Below are 27280 nucleotides of genomic sequence, written 5' to 3' on the forward strand. Positions count from 1 at the left end.
ATTAGTGACGAGTTATTAATGAATACCATTAGTAGTAGTACTAACAAAAATAAAATAAAATAACAAAACCTATAGATTGCTGATTTTATCATTTATAAGTATTATAACTATTAAACATGATTAAATTTTACTTAGGTACTGTTACTGTTTTATTTTACTGTTACATTTCTCCGGTATTGTTTCAACCAAAACTATGTGAGACGTGGACAAAATTACATGGTTATCAAAAAGTATTTTATGATTGACCTACCTGAAAAAGTAAAATAATGAACTTTAAATCGTTTGGTGGTGAAATTCTGATATAGCTAGGTTTATGGAATAGCCCATTTAATTTATTTTATCACATACTTTAACCAAATGTTCACAAAACCTGTTAAGTCCCCAATCATAGTAAACAAAATATCGTCGTCATTTAAATAATATCTGACTTGAAATTCGTTATTTTTAATGTTTTATTTTAAATATTAGAATATGCTTTGCGTAAATCAATTTCGGAAATAAATTTTTAATAAATAATAATATTAAAATAGAATAGTTGATCATTTTCTACATTGCCCTCAAAGGGTTGCCAACAGCAACAATTAAGCCCGTGGCATGGTTAAATTTTACTTTAGCAATAAATGTTATCTTCAAAACTTCTTTAATTTATAATAACTATTAATTCTGATGGGCCATTGATATATAAAATATAAGTATTTTGAAGTTTTCGACTGTTAATTTCTTATTTTTCGATTTAACAACTTTGGCTGTAAAAAATAATGATTTGTCTTTTAACGTCTCTTTCATTAAATACTTTATTCCAATTTCCATGTTGTAATTTTTTTCGATACTTTCCATACTAAAAGTTATCAGTTTCATTTTTTTTTCAGATTCTGCGTACTTGCTCCTAAGAAACTGCTAAATAAAAGACTAATTTGTTACGTGAAAGATTAAAAAAATATCGTGCCTCCCCTGTCAGATTTCAGGTTAATGCTAGAGTTATTTTTCGTCGATTTATATTCGCGTGTGTTAACTAATTATTACGATAGCTATTAACCATTCGCTATAACGTGTTTCAATCACGCTTTGTGTACGAAAACAAAAAATTACACAACCGAAGTAACGAAATATCGTACTTTGTATCGTATTCATATTCTGTATATTCATTTGTCCATCGCCGAGCGTCTGTTACGTCAATGCACAATATCTATAGTGTACGTCAGTCGCGGAAAAATCACAATTATGAATTTTGTCTCAAAATTTGCTTAGTTGTATACACAGTTAATATATTTCTATGGAAATACATGTCAATTTATGTCCCAATATTTTTGATCAGGGATGACATGGTATGAGATAAAAAAAGTTTAAATGTAAATTTCATATTATTTAAGTATAATACATTAAAATAAACCCCCATATTTTCAAGTAAAATATATGTAACCTGGAAGCCCATATTAGAATGAATAAATTCTAAGTATAAGGTGGAGAATGTGTATTAGTTCTTAAGATATAGACACTTTTCCGAGCCTCTGTTATTTTCATTAATACAACGTAATTTTCTTGAAAAATTCTTTTGTGCTATCGGGAGGTCTCCAAAAATGTAAATTTTAGCTTATGTTATTATAGCCATTTGTTGTAGAGAATAAAGTAAGATTAAGAATAATGCCCTCAGACGGCTGTTAAACTACAATCTTTAATATCATTAGCATTTAACATATTCCGGGTGGGGGGAGGGTGGTCCCGTACCCTAGCTTGACTGGCAGGTACGGAAAGTTTGTACTGGTTATCCCCCCCCCCCATTAGGTCATCCTAGATACGCCTATGGGTACAGTTAAATGTTCAAGTTACTGTTGCTGCTAAACGGGAACAGAACCGTATTTTGTGGACCATCCAGTCAAGAATAAAAGTTAAATCTAATGTTGATAATTTAAAAACAACTTTATTTCATACTATTGTAAATTTTAAAATTACACACTCAATTACAGTTGACTTGTATCTATCTTGATTACACATTTGGTTATAATCGAACAAGCAAGTTCCGAGTTTTGAATTTTCACAGTTGCAGTTTGGTTGAAATGTGTCAAGGACCGGTATTTTTTCACTGTTATCGATATAAAAATTAGTTATTGTTAGTGAACAGTTTTGTATGCAAAAACACAGAAATAAACAAGCTAAATTTAAATTTTTAACTTCTGTTATTGTAGCTATATTACTTAGTTTGTGGTCAATTTCCGGGTATATATATACCTACTTGTTGATCCGAGAGTAGACATCAAAATTTAGCGTTGGTCTTCATATGTGATTTAAACTTAGCTGTTTTGTTTAATATTTTGTCAATGTTATGGTTAAGTTTTGTTTGTAGTTGTTTTGTTGTTTGACAAGCTTCATATAAACTGTATTTGTTTCAAAAGATTTTAATTATCCCAGTTTAAGCTTACAGGTGATTGGTGGTCGAGTGATTTTACTACACTCTGTATACACTGTGTATAAACTCTGACTCTCCACTTTGCACTCCTTTTATTAGGTCAACTGATCAACTCCCTACTGATCTGGGGGTGTTTTCATAACCCCTGCTCTACGGTGTTACATACAATTCTTCCCAGAAGATTTTTGGGTGCACCACTTAACGAAAGGTTCCATTACGTTAATCAGTCTATGAACTGCATTGTTAGATAGTTTCTATAGAAACTACATTTATAATGATTTCAGTATTGAGTTGTCTTAACCGTTGTGATCTTTATTTTTGTTTTGTTTAAAATGTCGGTACAATGTCTAACAGTGATGTTAATGTTTGATATCAGGTGAACATGTGATTGTTATCCTATCAAGATCTTAATATATGATCAAACTTGCCTATAATAATATCGATATATCTTTCTAGTCAGCACACTGTGCACTTGAAAGATTTGGTTAGAATTTGAGAAGACTTTGGCGTGTGGTTTTACGTACAAAAGGTTTTCTGGAAGAAAAGTTGTCATGGAAGATCGGATGTAGCCGCTATCAGATGTAGTTTCCTTCTTGAAATTAAGGGGCTGGAAAAAAGGGTGGTACTATGCAAACTCATGTTGGAAAAGGTAAGAGGCTGAATTTAGCGCACGCGGGGTCCTCGACAGTTTTGTCGATAACTCCTTATTAATATTTAAATCTAAGAAAACTTGTGATTACTACCAAGAAATGGACCATGATAAATAATGTTATACTTGGTTTGGGAAGTATTAATAAAAAAATGTAAGAAAGTCTCAGTTATTGTTATGGACAATGCAAGTATAATTCAAAATAAATAGACAAAGCACCTACGAAAAAAACAGTAAGGCAGAAATCACAGAATGGTTGACCAGGAAAGGAGTTCTTTTTAGTTCAGATATGAAACATTCGAACTTTTAGACATAGTTAAGTTCCACAAGTCTAGCAAGATAAAATATCACGTTGGTGAACATTTTAAAGAAAACGGCCACACAGTGATTAAGCTGCTACCACGTCTTTACCACTTTAACGCGATAGAACTAATATGGGCTCAAATTAAAGGTTATGTCGCAACAAATAACAAACAATTCACTATTTATTCTTTTACAAAATTAGTAAAAGAAGCTTTGGAAAAGACTGCACCTGATTGTTGGAAAAAGGTTGTAGGCCTATACCAAAAGAAAAATTATTCATAACGCTTGTACCAGCGAAGGATTACTAGAGGACACTGTAGAGGGACTAATAACTCGACTGGGCGACAGCACATATGACATATGTATGACAATACACTCTAATACATGGGTTAATGTTACCCAAATAGTACAAAATTGTTCCCTAGGTAATATAGGTAATATTTTAATGTGGTAGAGGTTTGAAGTGAGATGCTTAGCGTGTGAGATAGGCCGCTATTACAACAAACTACATGTATAATGCGGGAGAAGAGTATTACATAGGTAGAAGGACGACGACCTGCTGAAGGACTGGCCCTAGTACCATGTAATGCCCTAACCTGGGTGCGCATAACAGTGCTATTGCAGCCATTGTTGTAGATCTTAGTTAACAGTGGTCAATCCCTGCCCAGGTTGATCATTTAAAGTTTTTAAAGAAAAAATTTAATAGATCTGTAATACATCCTTCGTGACATATTTTCGGGCAGATTTTGTTTTAATTTTCACCAATCGTTGTGTTACGAGAGTACCATGCCAACCAGTAAAAAGGATAAAGTTTCAAATAAAACATGAACGACCAAGCATGTTGCTTGGCTTAACCATTACATATTTGTGAATTATATTTTATTGTGTTAGAACCAAATGTATAAATATATAAACTAGCTCAGAATTAGTGCCAAAGTAATACAGTTGTTGTAAAGAAAACCTGATACGGATAGGCGAGCATGTCGCTTTGGCTTGGCCACCACTTTTTTGTAAACAACTATTTACTGTGTTGAGTAAATATTCTAATTCTGCATTAAAACTTACAACAAATAAGTCCTAATTCGTGGTACAATTGTTTAAACTGTGGCATGCCGAACAAGCGTCACTGGCCCAGCAGCATTTATTTGTTAAATACAACTTTCTGTGATGGGTGTATATTCTAATACTGCTGTAAACATTTGTACTGAATGAGCGTAAAACGGTACCTATTTTATATTTATTAAAATAAATTTCCTCGGGTCGATAAAGCGACATGCACATAATGCAGTCACACATGAAACCTCTCCTTCCTTTGGCGGCTGAAAGGACATTTAAATTTTAAACTTAATTTTATTGTCAGGTTCGATTGCAATCTGATAAAAATGTATAAATCAGACACAATGAGCATTACTAACTGAGTGCTACTCTGCGTTTCTGTCCTTGCTCTAGAAGTATTGTAATTTTAAATTTGTTCCACTTATTAAAAATCTGTAATCTAAGGAATACTTATTAAATTTAAGTAACACATGGTGATAGGCGTCTGGTCAATATCCCAAATGTGGTAAAACGATTTCCACACCAGCGTGTTTTACAGTAGGAGTCCTTCCCCAATGTCAAAAAGAAACACCTTAAGGTACACCTAAAGGAAGAGGATAGGTTCCAATTCTCGAAACTTAATGTTCTATTTTTTATCGTTATATGTGCCCAATGTCCGAAATCCTAATATCCTATCAAGAATTCCTATTGATACAGCAGTGTATGACAATGTTTTGTACGTGCACTGGTGGTATGAACGCGTTCGTCGTTGGCTCTCTTAATTACCAATATCCTACGTTATTTACTATAACACTGATACCACTTTATCTCAAATGAGCCAAATTCTAAAACTTTGTATTCAATTTCTTATTTTATAGATTTAAAAGTTACTGTGTAGAAGTTTTTAGACATTCAGAATTTCCTAACCCTCCATATTATAACTGCTAAGACAATATATTATAAGTTCTAAGACAATCTCCAAGATGTGAATACAATTCTTGTTAACGATTAAACTACAAGAATTACAATAAAATAGATAGAACATTAAGTCCAACAATAATACTACACCCAAAGTCTGTATGAACACCCAGCGGCTATTTCAGATTAAAAACCGGAGTGTGTCCTAGTAAAATAAACAAGGATTTGTTTGTTGAAAGCTTGGAATTGTCTGAATAAAACACTTTCTCGTGGGTTTGTTGACGTAAAGTTCCCAAAATTATGAAAAAAATGAAAGTTGTGTGCACTAAGATAAAGATAAACATTCAGGGGTGCACCGAAGGTGGGGGGAGGGGGCGAACGGTGCCTGGTCCTCCTCTCCAAGAGCATTTAATTTGAAAACAATCGATCACCTAATAGTCTATTTTCGACTAAAAATAATACTTATGTTAGAACTTTGAAATAAATTACAATCAAATGCATAAATTCAAACTTCATAACTATTTTAATTTACAAAATACACAGCACTGCATATATAATAATTAATTTTGTTTCAAAATTCTAAATATTTTAAATTTACCGTCACGCAGCAACCTAGAAAGTGAGGTTAGTTCCAACTATTTCTACTGATTTCTACCTGTACTCGGTACTTCAGTAACCGAGTACAAAATGTACTCGTATGCATTTAGACTCATACATTACAGAGTGCTCCTAAAATGGCACAGGTACAAGTTCCAACTGTTGTTACTTCTAAGAGCCCTAGTACTTTGTACCAAGACCGCCGTTAAGTGTTTACAGTATCTGTATTACAAAAGTATTCGTAACAGTAACCTGCACCGGGTACTTTCGGTTTGCGGTAACCTGTACTCTCTGTACAGATGAGTAACCGGTATAAAAAGTATCTTTAACAACAGTCTTCCTGATATGATCAGTCGTTACAGTTGCTGGTTACTATGAATTAGTAAGTGTTGCTCAATTTAATATGTGTTTAAATTAGACGTTTTAATTCAAAAACATTACACACTCAAGATAATGACTAAGCTCCGTAATGTGACCAATGCCGAATTGTGTGGACCACATGGCCAAGAATAAAAATTAAGATTGTAATTTAATGAGAACGTTTTATAATGTTATTCTTAAATTTACATAACACAGTTACAATTAGAGTATACGTGTATCTATCTTGTATAAAAATATTTGATCTTAATCGGATCACCAGTTTCCGAGTTATGAATTTTCAAAGTTGAAGTTTGTTTGAAAATCACCAAAAACTGGCATTTGATAGTTGATATAAAAACCGGAAGTTATTCTTAGTAGACAGTTTTATATTTAAAAACGCAGAAATAAACAAGCAAATTTTGAATATAACTACCGTCATTGTAGCTCTATTAGTTAGTTTATGTTCAACTTTTAAACTCTAATATCTGAACTTTTTGAGTCGAGAGTCAAAAAGCTCAAGGTTTAGCTCAAGGAGTCAAATCAAGGTTTAGCTTTGGTCTTGATTTATGAACTGTTTTGTTCAATATTTTGCTAATGTTAGGATTGTATTTTGTTTCAGTTAAATAAACTTCATATAAACTGTATCTGTTTTAACTATCCCTGTATAAGCTTCCCCTGGTGATTGGTGGTATAGTGGTTTTACTGTAAACTTTATACACTCTAATATGATCTTTGCTCTCCTTTTACTATTCAGAAGTACTATATTTAACGATTTTAGGTGCCCCCTGCTTACGTCATCATTTACAAAGGATAAGTTGGAGGGCGAGCCGCCCAGGGCCAAAAATGGTATTGACGTAGTGAGTGCGTGTGGCCTCGCACCGACGCGACGCTCTTTGCCCCGTGATTTTCGTCTAGCCGTTGTGCGTTACATAAGTAAATTATACATAGTTTATAAAGTAATATACGATAAATGTTTTAGACTTGTACTTTTTCCATTATTTTACTTCTTATAAAAACTTTAAAGGAAAAACGCATAGCCTACTTAACTTAAACGAAAAACAATGTTAATATTAAAATAATAAATTGATTTTATCTCGACAAAAGTATTTCGACTTGGATTAGAGTTATATTTTGCAGAATTAAACATATACGAAACAAAATTGGTGCTCATTATTTCAAATTAAATTCTGTTGATCCAAAATAACTCGAAGTGAGAGTGACATTGAATTAAGGATTTGCTAGTCACTTCAGGGCAGAGTTTGAAGAACGTATATACATTACAGTTTTTATAGAATTTTCAATTAAGATAAAGACTTTGAAACGATTGCTGAGAAATTTTCTAGATAGATACTTTTTCACCATTTTCATGTAGCAATAGTTTTGGTAAATTTAAAGGTTTAGGAACTTCATAAAATAGTATTAGTATTTAAAAAATTAAAAACAATTTATTTTGTATAATTCTGGAAACTTGTTGTGGAATCCATGCTTGTTATGAGAATCAAAACCTGTCTTAGGAAAAAAAAGACAAATATTCGTGATATTCGTGTCATAGTATAATGACTTATTCTGGCAGATCGTTAGACAAAACAAAAAATTACCAAAAATAAAAAAAACTTTATTGCAATCAGACGTGAGTACTGAAAAATGATAATTACAACATTATTCAATGTAGATACACACATATCACAACTAAATCCAAGTTAATTATAAACATATTCCACGTTTATTGTCCTACTCTGCTGATATATTAAGTCCGGTAGCCAACAGAGGTTGAGCATGCACTGAAAACCTGACGCAATTTTATTCTTGATTAATGTTGAATATAGTGGTCATGCAACAAGATGCTGTGGTCTCCCAGTGTGGTCGACATCAGTAGCGGTGGGGGGGGGGGGGTTGTCGGGGGCGCAACCTACTTAACAACCTATTTACCAAGAACCCTCAGGGATAAAAAACATTGTAATTATAGTGATTAAATAAATAAAAATATTTAATTTCGGAAAGGTTATTGTATAAAAAACGTATCTTTATTTCTTTATAAGTTAAATCCAAAATATCTTTCAATCGTAAACTTTTTCAATGATATTTTTAAGATTAGTTAAGGTTTAATTTTTAATCTTTACGAAATTAAACCTAACAAATCACAAAAGCATGCCTTTAGTATGATTTTAAATAGATTAGACATTATAAATAGTAATGTGTGACTTGGTGGAATGTGGGAACAGTTACCAAGGTGCCCGCGTCATTATCCTACTCACAAAAGACTAGAACAGGCTGACGCGTCTAGTCCAGGAGATAATAAGAATTTATTATTTTTCGTCAACATTGGCGTCGGAAATATAATTCACCTGAACCTAAAGTGTTCATACACGTGCAAAGCGTACGGAATTGCGAGGCCGCGGGTAACTGCTAGTAAAATTATATTTACCTTGATAAGACATTTCATAACACAGTAACAGAGTAAACAAAATATTAAAAACAAGTGGAATAGAACAATGATTTGTATTTAGATATATAAAACTCTCTCACTCATATTTTAAACTGTCTTGTAACTAACCAGGAAGCCGTCTCTGTCGTGGCGGTTTGGGTTGACTGAAGACGGTCTAGTTACATGCTGCATGGTTCTCATTATGAATTATTTGAGAAATTTGTAAATTTGTTAGTTTGATCTTGGAACATTGAAATATTCTGTAGGACCAAAAAATCTAAGTCTTTAGGGAAAAAAGGAAACTGCAGTTGATTCATATGTTGTTTTAGAATTCTTGCAGACTCAATATAGCCTGACAATATAATTAATTACTAGATCCAAGTTTCTTGGTTACTTCACTGAATCTCCACGTGGATTTATTGTCTTGAAAGATTTACCTTTCTCCCCCACTGAAAATGATCTAGTTGATTTTAATGCCTTGTGGAGTGGTATAGAAAAATATAATCAATCCTGATTCGTATTTTCCTAGAAAGATAGGTACAACTCGTCTGGAGATTTTCCACGTGCAAGTGTACCGCAAATACCGCTCTACAAGTCCATTAGTCGCTAGATATCCGGGTGTAATATATTTTTGAAAATTTCGGTTGTTTAGACACTAATAAGTGAACTCTTCGCCGATGAAATACTTGCATTGTCGGATACAATAGCCATGAGTCGAAAATATGACTAAAAATGTAATAGTTGAAGCACTGGTCGGTGCATCTGTCATTGGTATTATTTCGGCCTATTTTGATTTTGCGTCAATGCGTATAAGAAAATTATAGTGTTTGAAGGGACTAACATAATATATAGGCCTATGAATTCTCTCCCAGTTGGATATAGGATCCTCCCAGTGATATTCAAGAGCCTTTACAAGGTTTTATCATGTTATTGCGCAGTTTTCACATTTGCTTACAAAACTTTCTTTCTCATTATCAATACCGAGCCAATATACACAGCGCCGAGCAAGTTGTTTAATCTTGGCGATCCCGAGATAAATTTGATGAAGCACGTCATATACAGTGGAATGCAGTGAATTTGGAATTACCAACCTGTATTTCCATCATAGACAGTATATTCAGTGTCTTCAGAATTTCTAGCAAGTTTTAGAACTACTTCATTTAAAAATTAGTATTTTTACGTCTCGTTCATGATATTAACTGAAGTGATTTGGTCTTAGATATTTATACCAACGAAATAAACAATTACGGAAATTTGGAAAGGTGTAAAAATATGTTTGTAAGGGCGCAAATCATATAAGCATTACTTGACATTTGTGTAAGCAGTCTGGACCCCTTAATTTTGATACCACTCTGTACAAATATAATATTCTTTACTGTTGAATTATAACCACTGGTTGTATGACAGCGTCAACAAATATAAAATTAAATATCACAGTAAATAAGATTCACAATTAATTATCAACCATTAGTGTTTTGCAATTACATTATTTCATCACCATCAACATACACGTCATATTAAGAGTATCATTGTTGTTTGTCAAAAGTGCAACTGAATTGTTATTGCAAGCTAACATCGCTGCTTACTGTAAAGTATTTTTTTCGAACTATCTTTCTCTGGTATACTGAAGATTCCATTAATCCAAGGTGAAAAGCTAACAACAGGTTACAAATTCTTATTTCTCACACTTCAATCCAGAGCCATTTAACACTGTAAAGAAAAATACGTTTGGGATCAAAATTTGGTTGACAAAAGTTAACTAACACTTATAAACTAAGCCCCACCGATATACTATTAGTTGGGGTTTACAGTAAATTTCAAACTAACGAATAACAATACAAAATCGATAGTTGGTTCTAAAAGGTTAAACTACGGCCAAGACACTAGTACTTAGTATACGAACCACCATAGACGTGGAGCTACCAAAACAAAAATGAAATTATAGACTTTTTAAAATAATGTGTTGTAAATACTAGATCACACCAATTTGCTATACTTTATAGCTATTTTGGTTTCTTTATAATGAAGACTGAATTTTGAATTCGTCTTGTGTGCTATCTAATACATAGATAAATTAAAACACATAGTTGTTTGCGTAATTGAGATTTGAACTACACTAATGCCTGACCTTTAAGCACTTTTATTAACTAAAAAATTAAATATGAATACTTTAATTAATTAAAGACTAACATGTTAAAATATAAAATACACTACATTCTTAAACAGTTGGCATGAGCTAGGTGTATGACAGTAAAAGGGAAAGAGAACAAAATGTTTGACGAGTTAACGATTTGGAAATAAAATGAAAGTGAACATTTGACAGCAAGTTAGCACTTATAATCGGCGGCTTCGGTTTCGGTGCTGGTATTTTGTGTGGGAAGGTTGGTACTTGTTGCTGAGGTTGTACAACCTGTGGCGCAGGGTGTGACGCGAGGGGGTGGACGTCTAGGTGCCTGGCTCCAGTAGCGACGCTCAGTCTGGTTTCAACCCTACTGCCGTAAGTTCGTCCTCGAGTCGCCTTCCCCGGCCGTCTTTTGGCGGGAAATCATCTCAATTCTTGCTCAATGTAGCCTTTTTTGGAAATATTATTGTCGCCATTTTAGTTTGTTCCTTTCGCGCGTGTTGTGAACTGTGAGTGAGTTTTGATGTGGTGTTGCGACAACGTTAGAATTTGTTATCATCTCTTTAATGGTAGCTGGAATTGTCCATAGCAACAGCTTTTTTAAATAAATAAAACATTTTTAATTGCTCACAGAGTAAGTCCTACATGCTTTTCTTATGTGCTAGTATAATGCAGTAAATAACACTGAATTTAACAATGCAACAGTGCAATTGGTGTAGAACCTAATATAAACAAAAGAGGTGGAAAGGCTAGCCTTTGATGATCGGATCTGCTGTTGCTCACACCTTATACTCCTATTTTTAGCAGCAATTAATACATTTTATTATTGCCGTCATGTAGAATTCAAATGAGTTGAAGTGGACAACAATCTAAATGTTGTACTATAACTGAACAAGACCTTAAATTTTATAGAGTTGATATTTGTATTTAAAAAAATATTATCTTTAGCTACCGATGTAAAATATGGTGTTATCAAAACATAATATCGTAATTTGACATTTACACTTTAACCAAATATATTAAGAGTCCTTAAATTTTTTGAACAATTTGAAATTCCATAACTGAGTTGTTTTTATTATAAATATAATTTAACACCCTACTGTAAACAGCAAATACAAGACATTCAAAAACGTAATCGACAATCAACAGAAAGGATATCATTTTATTTGTAACATTTACCAAATCTACTATACAGACTAATTTAATTTATTTTTTTAATCTTCTTCCTTTTAATGAAATTGATGGTGGCGTTTCCACGGGTTCAGAAAACTTCATCTCTTGACATAAAAATTAATTATACCACAGAGGGAAAAAGTTGAAAATATTTAGGCATTTGTATTCAGTAAAAGGTGTTCTTTATAATTAAAAATCTAGAATAATATATTAATTTTGCATATATCGTATTTCACTGTCGAGTGTGGAACAACAACATACAAATCTTCGATACCTTTATAAGCCGATATCTTATGTTTAAAATCCCTTCCAAATCTTATTTTCAGTAAACATATAAAAAAGATGAAGCAAGGGATATTGCAATGTTTGTAACGCGAACTATATTTCCTTTGTTGAACAGGGTCCTCCCTCCTCCCACAAAACTGCTGTTGTCCATCTTTTCGACTTCTTAACTTCCTGAGGACAGTAGGGCCTTAAAAACTATTACATAGTGTTAAGGTTTTTGGCAATAGGGAGTAACATTTAACAAAGCTTATAATAATACCCCTTATCAAGAAATAGTGCACAGTATGACATTTGTTATGAAAAAAAAAAACAATGTAACGTGAAAAAACAAAATTAGCTATTACGTTGTAATGATATAAGTTAATATCCCAGACATAAAGTTATATCTACAATTTAGTTTAGTTATAAGTCCAAGTATTTGATTTGCGATCTGAAGAGGATTAGTTTGTGGTTAGTAGTGTTACGTGATTGATACCTAGTATCACATAGCTAATATATTCCGTAAATTTATACCATTCTGTAAGTTTATTTCCAATATTGTAATGTTTAACTTAATGTCGTGTTTGTGTCAATATGACTGCATTTTGTTGAGCAAACAAATTGAATGGTGAAAATGAAACAACTAAAATCATCCAGGACTGACTCGTCCACTTAGACTGAAAACTAAGAATATTGATCCTGGTAGTATGGGCTGTGCTCAGGCTTTTAACAAAATCAAATAATAAATATTGTTTTTCTGCATTAAACTTAAAACTAAATTCTTTAGCAATATATTCTTAGCAGGATTGACAAAATGTAAACAATTAATAAGTTTATTCCACAATTTTTGGCTAGTACACAACATATATACAGTAACTTACGTCTGCAAGAGCAACGTTCTACAAATTATGTCCAATATTGTGTATAATGGATTGTCGAGAACGTCATAAATTTTACTTACCAAGTTGCTCTTCTATAAAGTTCTTGTTATTAAACGGGAAAAAAATATATAATGAAAAAGAAAATCAATTCTACTTATGTGACAAAAAATATTGCTGAGAGTTCGCAGAGGAGAATGAATACCATATTATATAAGATCTTCAAAATTTCCTACTTTTCAAACCATTATCACTCTGAAATTGCACGTTTTTCTTACTTAAAACTCAATGAACTAAGTAATGACTAATACATTTGATTGTGTGACACAGTAGATAATTCATTCATACGAACAAGATGTGCTAAGATCTTGGGGATTATTTCAGTTAGTTTTGGGATCCGACGTTAAGTCTTCGACTGTTAACGTTAAAATATTTACCACCTGAGTTTCCGGGGGCTCGCACTCTACAGAGGGCAGTCTGAACGCTCACAATTTAGTGCCTTAAACTAGAACACTGATGAGTTGTTTTTTTGTGTAACGTAGTACATCAGTACAATCAAAGCTAATGTTCAAAAGATAGTTAGCCTACAAAACAATATTTTATGAACTTCTTGTAGTAATATAAAAGTGATTTTGTAATATTACCATTTTCTTAAAAGAGATAAATACAAACATTACCAGAATTAATCCTATGTTTGCGCAATATGAACTTACTAATTATTATATAAGTTAAAATACACACACACTTATATAAGTATATATACACTTAATGGACATATTTATGGGTAACTCACCCATACGTATGATATTGTGTTAATACGAAATAATTGGTGTATTGAATACTAAATTCAATTGAAAGGGGCATACTGCTTCCTTGTTATAATACGTATCAATATCATCTTTTAAAACAACAGAATGCTCTTACATTGTAATCCCTGACATTGCAAATAAACTCATTAAAAGTACTGATATTTTTAATTTAATCTGGAAGTACAGTATGTTGTAAAACTTACACCATTATATAAATTAAAGTTTTGTTCAGAAATATCTTATTTTTGGGATTAGCCATTTAATTTGTTTTATCACGTGATTTAGTTGATTAGTATCCTAAAAAGTATCTTTATAAACAACCGGTATAGTTACCAAACCAAGTTACTAAATCTAAAATTTTGACAGATTAATCTGGGCATAACTCATTTGTGCCCGCTTTATACTTTTTGGAATAATCAGCTTGACTAGTTAGTGCTCTGTGCTGTCTAGATGTAGTATAGTACATCAAGCTTATATAAATTAATTCCTTATTTATATATTCTGCCTATACTTTCAGTCATTTGACAGGCATTAAATGCGGAAAAGAACGGTGTAATATTCTTAAAAGTTAATGTTAAACAATACAATTCATGCTTTAGACTTGTATAACTAACTAGTATTGCAAATTCAAAAATACTGTAAATAAAACATAGAAATGGTTGGATCCTTAAATTTTTGAATGATGATAGATTTACAAAAAAACATTCAATTTATCCAGGTAGCTTCTCATTACAACGGTGTAGGGACTGTTTCTGGTAATAGTGGACTTGATTGTAAACGAGCTACATTAGCTTGATTAGAACAAAGTGTGACACAGTGGACAACCCTGCTAGTGTCAGGGGATCACGGCGAGATGACATGTTAGTGCCTGGGTCGCAATAATTGTTACTCCGACAGAATGCCACACTCCGCTGAGAGACCTGAGTCCATCCAGCTCGAGCATATGGACAAGTATGGACACAGTAATTCCCCAAATGGTGTTATGACTGCTCAAGGTAAGATTCAAATTCGCATTCTTTGTAGTCTCTATGTTAAACCGCTGTTTTTTGTAATTAATTTAAATAACTCACTTTCAGACAAAGATCATTTTATCTTTTTTATAATTAAATGCTTGGTTCATTGTTATTTTTAAATGGTTTATTTAATTAGCTTATTACAATTTATTCTGGATGTCTGTTTGTCGTTATGATAATTTTCTATGGCTGCGTTACTTTTTTATTCCAAATAGCCATTCTCTAATTCATGCTTTTTAGGTTTCGGTGTGTGTTATTGTGTAAGATTGTAAATTAAAACATCTATCAATGCATTCCCCGTACTCGTGCGTTTGTTTGGAACTATATGCAGAACATTGTTTTGATTTCATATTATGTTTTGTACGTGTTTATTCATGTGTTATTTAACACAAACGCTTTGAGAACAACTGACGTAGTAAGTTTATTCACATCAATGCCATTGTTGTGTGCACGGGGGTGTCACAGGTGCACAGCCACCTGCTAATAAGTAGATTTACTGTTAGGCCTATATGACTTTGGAGCAAAAATTATACTATTACTGAAGTACAAGAACTATGTTATTCGGCACGCCGGTGCCGGGTTTTACGTATTATTTTGTACAGGTATTGTTATGTTTGTAATGCGTTGTTCCTCTCTGAACTATTTCCTACTGCCCCTCCTCACCACCACTTGAATGGTGTATAGCCCACTACAAAATAGTACTGTGGTTTGTAGGAGTTATATGTTTAAACCCAATTGTCTAAAGCATCAAAATTCATAATTTTGAGTACAATTTTGAAATATTTTCCATGGGTGGTCCTTCCTTGGTCAGTTTTAGTTTTTGAATTGTTTGCTTTTATGAACTGTTAACTTCTTTTGAGGAAATACTTTGTGGATGATTTTGAATAACGATGGAACACTCATGTATTTTTAAAGCAACAAGTGAAAACTAATTATGGAAGGAAGGCAGTTTTAATCTAAAAAATCGCGTACACTTTAAGAAGATTTTTCACTCCACAGCATGACTTTTGAGTTGTAGTGTCGTGAAATACTACGATTGTTGGCTGTTCTAGGTGAACGGCAGGGCAGCTCTAGGTCTGGTCGCGATAGATGCTGTCTCGAGTACCTCTGTTTCTGCTTCTGGTGTTGCTGTAGACCAGGTTAGACACATCAACATTGTACACTTCCACACCACCATTCACTCTTTCAGGTCACTGGATAGTTTTATCCTCATTAAGTTACTCGATAATTCACTGGCACTACACCGCACACAGTATTACTGATGAGTCTGACAATAGATAAGAGAGTGTGAAATATGCACATATCCTAACACCTATTGAATAAGAATCAAATTTAAGAATCAATGCACATGTAGTTATAATTTTTAAGAATTTAAACCAAAGAACTAAATCCGATGTCACTGAACTGAAATACTTACTTTTAGCCGTAAAGTCAATCCTTCGTAAGGACCACCAATTGAGAACATGAGCACACCTAGAGACGGTTTTAATTTCAGTTTAGGGTCGGGCGTCGCGTCGTAGACTAAGGTACCCATATGAACAATCTGCCCGTGGACGTTTGATGCGATGCACGGCAAGGAAAGAGGGGGGAGGGGGTCAAAATGGACCTTCCAGGCTGCGGCCCAGACGGGAAGAGCGTCGACGACGGAATGCCATAGTAAATATACTAGGTTTACCACCGGTTACGGGTGGGTAGCTCCCTTACTTCGCGAGTTATTCTAGATGGCGTCACGAGTCTCGAGTGTATAGTAGAGAATTTATAGCATGACCGGTGACTTCGAGATGCGCCGTAGGCAAAGACGGAACTAAAGTGGTGGGGGGTGGAGCGGCTCAGTCTGTTGCCGTATTTAGCCTTGTGAACTTCGGTCTCCAGTCTTCTATACGTGCCGCCCAAAAAAACATTCGCTTGTGCCAATTCACGAGTTGTAATACAATTTGTGAATTAATTGCGTTGTGCTCATTACGTTTTAAGTAGGCTAAAGAGTTTGAGATGGATCATAATGTAAAAAGTAAAAATTGGAGGTAGAAAGGTTATACACGGCCAAGCAAGAGGTGCTTCCCATTTCATGAAACGGGAAGCAGAAACCAACACACTTATAAATTTGAAGAAAGTTCAACAGGGTGTCGTAGAGGCAACTGGAATTTCTGAATGTACGCTGAGACGAATTTTGAAGGAGGAAAAAAATAAGTCCAATTGGCAATTCTTTTAGTACGCCTAACAAAGTAAGAAAACGCAAACATACTAAAAGTAATCTGGACAATTTTGATTTGGGTGTAGTTCGAAGAACAATAAATAATTTTCATCGACAACGGGGTTTTATTATGTTAACTATTGCGCGTGGATCGTTGGCGTTATTGTTATTTTAAGTATACATCATAAATTAACTTGATACAAGTTGGTAGATAAAACTGAGTTTTTTCTTATTCTACTGTGTATATTGACAAATTAGTTTAACCAGTTTTATATTAATTTTTAATTTAGCAGCTAGGCAATGTCAGTTGAAAATTTTGTAGTGTATAATTGTATCTACTATCGTAAATCCTGAAGCTTACACGGTTAGTATATGATAAATTGAATTTTAATGGCTAACAAAGCGTAACAATTACAATTCTGAACTGTTCTCGTCATTGCAGATCAAGAATAATATAAATTCCTACCCTTTCCCAATTTATGAGAACCCTTTCTTACCACCAGGTATCTCTACTGCGAACTCATTAAGAAGGGTGAGCTATGAACACAATTTCGGCAGAACATAGTCATTGTTAAGATCACGTACATCCGGTCCCAATATTTCCAAGATTTCCTGTATTGAATTCCCCATCATAAAAGTCCGTCGCCGTAACTTCAAAAGAGTCTAGAAATGTTCAAATATTCTCAAGGTCTCCTATACTAAATTGCCCATCATAAAAGACCACCGTGGTAAGAACATAAGGGTCTAGAAATGTTGGCAAACACTACAATATTCGGCTCCCGCCACCACTATGAGCCGGGAGCCGAAAACTCTCAGTAGGGTTAGTAGCACCGTATTCCCTCCCGTACTTTAGATTGTTCCCCCACGCGCTCAACTCCTCCACTCCTCACGCGCAGCCCACCGGTCATGCTATAACTTCCCTAGAGTAAGACAGGTGCTAAACCTGGCGTAGGGGGATTTCATTGAACATGGTGTAACCAGAAAGATTGAGTTTAAAAAGTAGTGTGCGCTGTTTCTCGTTGTTTAAAGTGCCGATAAATTGAAAATGGATAATTCGCAGCGATTCTAAACGGCTGAACTCTTTTGGGGGAGGCCTTATGTGACAGCTCTTGGAAGTGCGAGGGGAATGCCGTTTACAGAAATTCCCAAAACCAAAATGGCGGTCCCGAGTTTGTGGATCTCGGACGTAGTACGTGTTGAGGAGAATTTTTATTTTTGGACACTGTTCTACGTCCAGAGTTGGCGACAAACAGTGCTACGAGCTATTCTTTGACGTGATAGGTGGGAGAGGGGAGGGTTTCAAAATGGTCCGCAAACTGCAGCCTAGGTGAAGAAGTTAGCTAACCAGGTATTTTTGGCTCTTGTCATGGCTCTGGTATAAAAAATAGGGTTACTGTGAAGAAATAGGCGGTTCGAACAATTATCCGGCCCTGAACTCAAGAAAGACGATTTTCGTTATTAGCGTTTTTCATCGTTTTTCCATGGAACTTTTTTACTGGACGAGTTGATGTCATTGATATAATTTTTTCTCATTTGTGCCGAACCAAGGGATCAGGGGGCGGGTGAACCAAGGGGCAAATTTGGTTGTCCAAACTGGAGGCCCATTGTACACTACTTGAGCCGGTTTTTTTTGCCTTAAAAATCGTTAAAAAAAATTTAAAATTAGGGCTTCGTTAAAAAAAATTTGCCCTATATGGAATTATCCGACACTGGTGACCAAAAAGGTGGCATTTTTTATTTATGTATTATTTCGATAAGGATCGAATTTGGGTCTGTATGAACAAGATACTCTAAGCAGGATCTTGATCTTCTTCAGGACTCAAAGTTGATTTTCTACTAACACTTAATCAGTGTTGTTTAGAAAATTAAATAGAGATTTGGGCCATGCTTTGTGAATCCCCAAACTTTTCAACAATAAAATTGTTGTCTGACACATCACAAATCCTTGGTCCGGAGTTTGTCACCGTTGTCGTCCGTTGTCCGTAACAGAAACCGAGGATACACATTTAGGGGAATCAAGCGGGTAACGGAAATTACTTTCGTGAATGTTATGAAGGTTTCTGGAGCTAGTTGAAATAAATGTGGAAAAAGAGCTTCAATTTTCTCCTCTTTCAGCTAGCCTCTAGCCTTAGTTTGGTGGCCTACGTGTTATACCTATAGAATTCTACTTGGTCACGACTTTCCAGCAGAACATGTGTTTAGTTATGGGTCTGCAAGTTCCGAGGTATTTCTTTTTATGAGAGACCCACTACTTTGTTCATATTTTAGGTTATATGACACGATAGTTAAATGTATTGGAATCCTAAACTCTTTAACAATTTAGGCTGTTCAGTACGACTTTGGTCAATTTATATGTCACGAAAAAAAGACATGCGAGCTTCACTGACTGCGTAACTTACTCAGGTACTCAGGTTATTAGTAGGGTTTCATTTCTTGAAAAAGTGCTGTTTATAATCTTTGAGATTTTTAAAGGTCTGCTGCTTTAATGTAATTTACCAATGGTTGGACGAATTTGTGTGGTTAAATGTAGGCCTCACTAAAAAGAGTAACTTTTGGTTTTCAATACCCAAAGTACCAACTCTACTATTGATTCGTCACGGATAATCAAATCGGTTCATGAAATATAAATGCATTGTAAATTAATCTGTAGGCGAGACAATAAACATACTTCAACCATTTTTCAACATCTGAAGTAATAAGGGTTGTATTATTATTTTATGCAATAGTTACTATTTTTAGCTAGACAATCTACGCTGCTTCTCAGTGTTAACTGGTATTTTAATCGAACATTAAAGCTTGATTAGTTTATTTTGAGCTAATTTAAACTGAGTGCTAAAGATACATTAATAAAAGATGTTCATACAATTTTAAGGAAAGCAAAGTTCTGTGGTCCTAATCACCGTCTGTATCCGCATAATATTTGTAGAATGTTCCTTTCGCCTATGTACTTTAAGCTTTGCATTAAACTTCATTTCTACATGGACAAGATTGGGTTCGTTGATCGTCCTTGTCCTTCAATGAAATTTGGCTGAATCGTCATTAAAGCATATCACTTAGGTCGCTGGCAATATTTCTCTGCTGTAAATCTGCGGGGTGCTAAAGGCTTTTCCGACTGGCTGTTTGTCTGTCCGCAGGATATCTCGAGAATAGCTTGAAATTATTCATACAAGTTAATTGAAGCCTCGTACGAGACCCTAGTCTGGCGTACTCCTGCCTCGTAATTATTATTCATCTCAGTAACGTCTATTCTATATCTATTTTAGTCTTGTCAACGCAGTACATTTCAACAAGTTAATTTCTCATTTCAATATTTATTTTGCACAGTAAGTAAAGTAAAATAAAATGTACAATACTAAAAGCACTGAAAGGTGTGTTTTATACTTCTTAAATACTTAACTTTAACAGGCAATAGTAATTCTGTTCTCTCATTCATGTCGTAGCGCGGCGCGGCGGTGGTACTGTAGACACAGTAACAATGAATCCAATAATAGCAATCAGCCAACAATGGACCGACCAACACACATAGTGGGCGGGCGGACGTTTGTTTGCTTGCAAACCTCAGTTCAGCTTATTGCTGGGGGTTATTCAACAAAACAATGAAATTACAATCTCACTACTGTTGCCATCCTGCAGATAGCAGATTAGTTGTAAACGATACTTGTGTAATATACTGTCCTTTTTGATAGTCATATATTTTTTATTTTTCAAATGAATTTGTCCAAATTATTTGTTTAAGGCGAATGCTAATCAGAATCGGTTGGAGCCTCCCTAGAGACACCATTTGATATAATGATAATTAATTTGACCCCTATGATTAATATAAAATTAATATTTGTACATTAAGTTCAAGTGATGGATACTTATAAACGAAGTAAGGGTTTCATAATTATTTTTGTCACTCGGCTCTTCTCGAGTTTTAATTATAGAGCTGGATATCAATGGGCCACGTAATCTTGGTATATACGAGTAAAGCTCTCTGGTTGAGTTTCAATACCACGAACTAAGAAATTCTTAGTAAATAAAAAAATGTATTAAGTTAGTGCAATTGGTTTTAAGTTGGGTAAATACTTTTAAATCTTTTTAGTCAATGACATACTGTATGTCACGAGGATGGCCCGCAAGGAGTCAGAAGGAAATCTTAAATTAGAGCATAGGTCGAGTAGTACTCTTTACAACCAATGGAGGATGGTCTACAAGGAGTTCGGCAAAACATGTTTACGTAAGCATATCCCAAGATGTAGATTATTTTAAATGAACAATATTTGTTTTTAAGAGTCAAGAACTATCTCAAAAACAATTTCTTAAGTCCAGTATTCATTTACAAAGTTTACCTTTCACAACTTGAGCCAAGACAAGAATATTAAACCACCTAGAACAGGACCTACATTGCAAATGTTTCTATCTTTAAAACCAGCGTAATTGAACCTTTTTAGGTCGGATTTACGGCATTGTACTCTACTAATAGAGACCTTTACATTGATGTATTATTCGACCTATGCTCTAATTTTAGATTTCCTTCTTACCATCCCCCTAACATGACAAAAAACTATGTGTATATATATATATATATATATATATATATATATATATATATATATATATATATAGTATAACATTAATTTTTTCGTTAACTGTTAACTGGCAATTTCTTATAGAATTATAAGAAGTTTTAAAATTAACAACCAAAGAACGAATCCGCCACCTAAATGAAATATTCAATGTTCAGTGTATTTTGTAATTCTGAAGGAAATTTTCGGGGATTCTACCTTGAGTCAAAACAAAAAGAACATAGTTATACGTCAAAGGTGCGTAGCCTTTTGTCCGTTATGTGGACTGTGGGTTTTCCTTAAAAATTTTATTTTATTATTTTAATTTAAAGCGTTGTAATTTGGGATGGCTCTATAATACGCTTACACCTTAAAATGTCCAAAATTAGTCTTCAGTATTATAACCTAATTTTGGGATACGTTTATAAAACTGTTCGTAATAATTTAATCATGGAGACTGACTAAAACTTTAATGGCATATTTTATCTAATTACAATACGTACTATAAAAGTATGCTGAAATAAATTGAAATATGCATGTATGTATAAAACAGGCAATCAATTTGGTATTTTAAAAAAATAACTTAAACACTTCATTTTCCCTCTCAAAACTTAATTAAATTATATGATTGGGCAAAGCCAGCATAAATATATTTTCATCAAATTTTAACAAATAATATAATAGGTACGTTCTTTCTTTGAATCTTTTTTGTTTCTTTAAAATATTATTATTATTATGTTGGGTTCTGTGGAATTTGAAAATAAAGTTTTACAATATCTGCCATTATAAAGATAGTGTAAATGATTTTGATATTGTTGTCTGGAAGGTTCTAGTAACACAAATAACAATGCACAGTGATGTAACTTAATTCACTTGAAATGTTAATTTTTAAGTAAAAACACGTACGAGATTACTTTCTATTGTAACATGTTTATGTTGTATTGTCTCAATGAACAATAGGGTTTATTATATAATTAGCAATACTAACAGTCTGGGCTAAACCACATATGGTAATAAAAAGGACTATAACCATATATCCTCCTTCGCACCGAAAGTAAGTTCTGTTACGCCCCAGGAAATAAATTGTGCTGTCCTATGTTACTATGTACCGTAAAATACCTAGGAAGAGTCAATAAAGGCGTTCATTATTATTGTAGAGTGCTATAGTGAATAGTGTTTCTGTACCGGAGCGTTATATAAACATACACTGTGACCGTGTCGTTATATAAACATACACTGTGACCGTGTCGTTGTATAAACATACACTGTGACCGTGTCGTTGTATAAACATACACTGTGACCGTGTCGTTGTATAAACATACACTGTGACCGTGTCGTTGTATAAACATACACTGTGACCGTGTCGTTGTATAAACATACACTGTGACCGTGTCGTTGTATAAACATACACTGTGACCGTGTCGTTGTATAAACATACACTGTGACCGTGTCGTTGTATAAACATACACTGTGACCGTGTCGTTGTATAAACATACACTGTGACCGTGTCGTTGTATAAACATACACTGTGACCGTGTCGTTGTATAAACATACACTGTGACCGTGTCGTTGTATAAACATGCACTGTGACCGTGTCCATGATACAGCATTCTGGATATTCGTAAATTCGGATGCCAATTAATTATAAAATAATCAAAACTTGTTTCGGAAGGATGAAATATCCTGATTTGTGGCATGATGGGTTCTTTCAAATTATATAGATATCTTGTTCATTTTGTAAGAATCATTCTCACACAAAAGGAATTTGTGATTGTTATTTTTAAATAGTGACAAAATGCCTTCTACTTAGATGTTAATTCCTCATTTTCATGCCATTGAGGTAACATAATCGGTTTTGGTTGGAGTCCTACTTTATTTTAAAGTTGCAATCTTTTAGATAATTTCCCCGAAGAAAAAAGACGATATATTTTAATCTCTCCTTCTTGGATTACAGGTATTTAAAGCAGAAAATGTAGATAATGTTGAAATCAATCCAAATTAAAAGTGTCTGGAGACAAAAATGTGAATTTTCCAATATTTACACGAAGTATTTAGCTTCAGTAAGAGACTATTTATAATGATTTATGAGTTAGGCACATTAATCTCGTATGAAACATAATCAAAGAAAATTGTATTTTTGTAATGGAATTTTTCTGAATTAAATTGGGGTTTTGTAAAGATATTAATGTTTATTTTTCTGGTCACTTTCATATACACACACAGTTCTGTAAAAATTGTATATCATTATCTTCAAGTTTTTCTTGGGCCTGATTATAATATGTCTCTTGTTCTGATTGAAATGCCTACAACTGCTAGTGGAGTAATCGAAACTTTTCCCATTTTTTAAAATTTTTCTGTTTTTAGAAAAAATATCTTAAAGGTATAACTTTGCTAAAAATGTAACAAAGACTATTCCAACTGTACGCCGAATTCACAGGTATAGTATGTTTGTAAGGTGCTTGTAAGGCCCTTAAACGAAAAAGACCCTTTGATTGCACCAACCTCTTAGAACTACTGTGAAAAGTGTATCAGGTCTGCAAGTCTACTTGTGTTCTAAACCAACATGATAACAATCCGGTAAATCACCATCGAGACAAATGGTTATTACCGGTAAGTAGGTGCTTGTAAGGTTTGAACGGCGTTTTACCGTTATCCAATAACTGCATAGCGGTGGCGGGTGGTAGCTGTTGGACTTACGTAAGCCTCACAGTGTCAGTCCTATGGATTTGTCAGTGGGGACTCACTGAACTTTACTGCCCCCTTAGTGTTTACGATTAAGTCACAGAATCACAAGCAGTTTTTGTTTTTTTTTTCAGCGTTGTTTAAGTACCGATTGTTGTGAAACAAGTTGTTATGACAGAGAATGGACGTGAAGATAACGTTTACTATTTATCATCTTTACAACCTTATTCTTCAAGTTTTGTAATTTAAATGTTCCGCAAATGAGAAGAGTTAACCGAATTATATTTTGTTATTTGATTATTAAAACTAAAAAGTAATTAAAATCTGATGGTGTTCCTAATTTTCAGCTGTAGCTAGGAAATAATAGTACTCGTGCATTTATGCTTTGGTCCAATCAATGTTCTACAGAATAATCCAAATATTTCGGATCACACCTATAATGATGCAACTCCTGAAAGATTTCGTGTCAGAAAATAAGTAATAGGAATGTCTGGAGAAACGCTTAACACGAAATATATCAAGAGTCGCTCCACTATATGTGAGGTCCACGATATTTAGATTACAACCGTAAAATTAGTTTTAAGCTGTGTTCTGGTTGCTTACGCTTTACACGATATTATTCTCTGCTGAGTAATGACAACTATCGATACTTTTATTATGAATTTAACAAAACCATTGCACATTTGTAACAAGTAGCTACAAAAATAATAAGACACAGTTTGGTACATAACGTTAATATTACACGCATTGAGATTTCAAGTAATGATGAAAGGGAATAATAGTCTATAGTGTAAGTATTAAAATAACACATTGATGGAGTATTGGCAAGAACTTTGGGTTTTAGTTACTCAGCCTAGATGTGTAATAAGCAGTCAAAAAATGTTCCGTAAAATTCGAAAATACTTTTAGACTCGTATAAAATGAAAATATAGAGAATGTGAAGGTACGTTAAGTATAGAAAGAGTAGGATATTTCCTATCTCACTACAGGTTAATTATTGCCTAAGAGTAACCGTTTAAATACAGTATATCCCATCTAGAAGAAAATTAAAGAAATTTGGAAGGTTAAAGTGATACATGTTGCTATAAATTTGATATTCATCCAACTAAACAAAAGTACGTAATAATTTATCAAAAAGGTACGTGAAGAGACGCAATTCCAAAATATCTTCGTAAGTTCAGTTCTCATTTAGTCATATAAACATTGATCTTCGGCCAACCTTTACGGCCTGTGGATAGTTTTGTATATAACACACACCAGTAACTGGGTGCTTTATGGATTCCGTCTTCAAGTGTTTTAAAAAAATATTAAAATATTTTGGTGCTGACATTTTTACGATATTTTTACTAACACAACCCAATGATCGATTTTAAAAGAAACATTTTGTATCGTAAGCAGTATATAATTATTGAGTCAGTTCATGAAAAGTGATATATTTTTTTATAGAAACGCGCGACTTTGTTGCGCAGAATTTTACACATTATAATGGTCATGTAATCAAACAACCGTATTTTTAGACTTTAGCCAACCATTTTAGCTCGACGAAAAAAAACGAAAGGCTGTATGAGTAATGTGTATAACACACAAAAATATGTAAGTCACATTGTAACAATGGACTACGGAGCAGTATCGACCGCCCGAGCGGACGTCTACCATGTCTGGGTAATGTGGTTAACACTCCAAGATACGTAAGTCACATTGTAACAATGGACTACGGAGCAGTATCGACCGCCCGAGCGGACGTCTACCATGTCTGGGTAATGTGGTTAACACTCCAAGATACGTAAGTCACATTGTAACAATGGACTACGGAGCAGTATCGACCGCCCGAGCGTACGTCTACCAAGTCTGGGTAATGTGGTTAACACTCCAAGATACGTAAGTCACATTGTAACAATGGACTACGGAGCAGTATCGACCGCCCGAGCGGACGTCTACCATGTCTGGGTAATGTGGCTAACACTCCAAGATACGTAAGTCACATTGTAACAATGGACTACGGAGCAGTATCGACCGCCCGAGCGTACGTCTACCATGTCTGGGTAATGTGGTTAACACTCCAAGATACGTAAGTCACATTGTAACAATGGACTACGGAGCAGTATCGACTGCCCGAGCGGACGTCTACCATGTCTGGGTAATGTGGTTAACACTCCAAGATACGTAAATCACATTGTAACAATGGACTACGGAGCAGTATCGACCGCCCGAGCGTACGTCTACCATGTCTGGGTAATGTGGTTAACACTCCAAGATACGTAAGTCACATTGTAACAATGGACTACGGAGCAGTATCGACCGCCCGAGCGGACGTCTACCATGTCTGGGTAATGTGGCTAACACTCCAAGATACGTAAGTCACATTGTAACAATGGACTACGGAGCAGTATCGACCGCCCGAGCGTACGTCTACCATGTCTGGGTAATGTGGTTAACACTCCAAGATACGTAAGTCACATTGTAACAATGGACTACGGAGCAGTATCGGACCGCCCGAGCGGACGTCTACCATGTCTGGGTAATGTGGCTAACACTCCAAGATACGTAAGTCACATTGTAACAATGGACTACGGAGCAGTATCGACCGCCCGAGCGTACGTCTACCATGTCTGGGTAATGTGGTTAACACTCCAAGATACGTAAGTCACATTGTAACAATGGACTACGGAGCAGTATCGACCGCCCGAGCGGACGTCTACCATGTCTGGGTAATGTGGTTAACACTCCAAGATACGTAAGTCACATTGTAACAATGGACTACGGAGCAGTATCGACCGCCCGAGCGTACGTCTACCATGTCTGGGTAATGTGGTTTAACACTCCAAGATACGTAAGTCACATTGTAACAATGGACTACGGAGCAGTATCGACTGCCCGAGCGGACGTCTACCATGTCTGGGTAATGTGGTT

At 34.5% G+C, this 27280-nt stretch overlaps 1 protein-coding gene across 1 annotated transcript in view; it reads left to right on the forward strand.

Annotated features, from left to right (window-relative positions):
• Nucleotides 1-14835: 14835 nt before the first annotated feature.
• Nucleotides 14836-27280, forward strand: part of LOC124353828 (endoplasmic reticulum aminopeptidase 2-like) — a 98642-nt gene continuing 86197 nt past the window's right edge. Inside the window, exons 1-2 of the mRNA XM_046803852.1 lie at nt 14836-14932; nt 16003-16089. Of these exons, the coding sequence (XP_046659808.1) occupies nt 14836-14932; nt 16003-16089 (184 nt within the window). The remainder of the gene's footprint in view (nt 14933-16002; nt 16090-27280) is intronic.

This window comes from Homalodisca vitripennis, chromosome 1 (assembly GCF_021130785.1).
Source record: "Homalodisca vitripennis isolate AUS2020 chromosome 1, UT_GWSS_2.1, whole genome shotgun sequence".
Classification (NCBI taxonomy): domain Eukaryota; kingdom Metazoa; phylum Arthropoda; class Insecta; order Hemiptera; family Cicadellidae; genus Homalodisca; species Homalodisca vitripennis.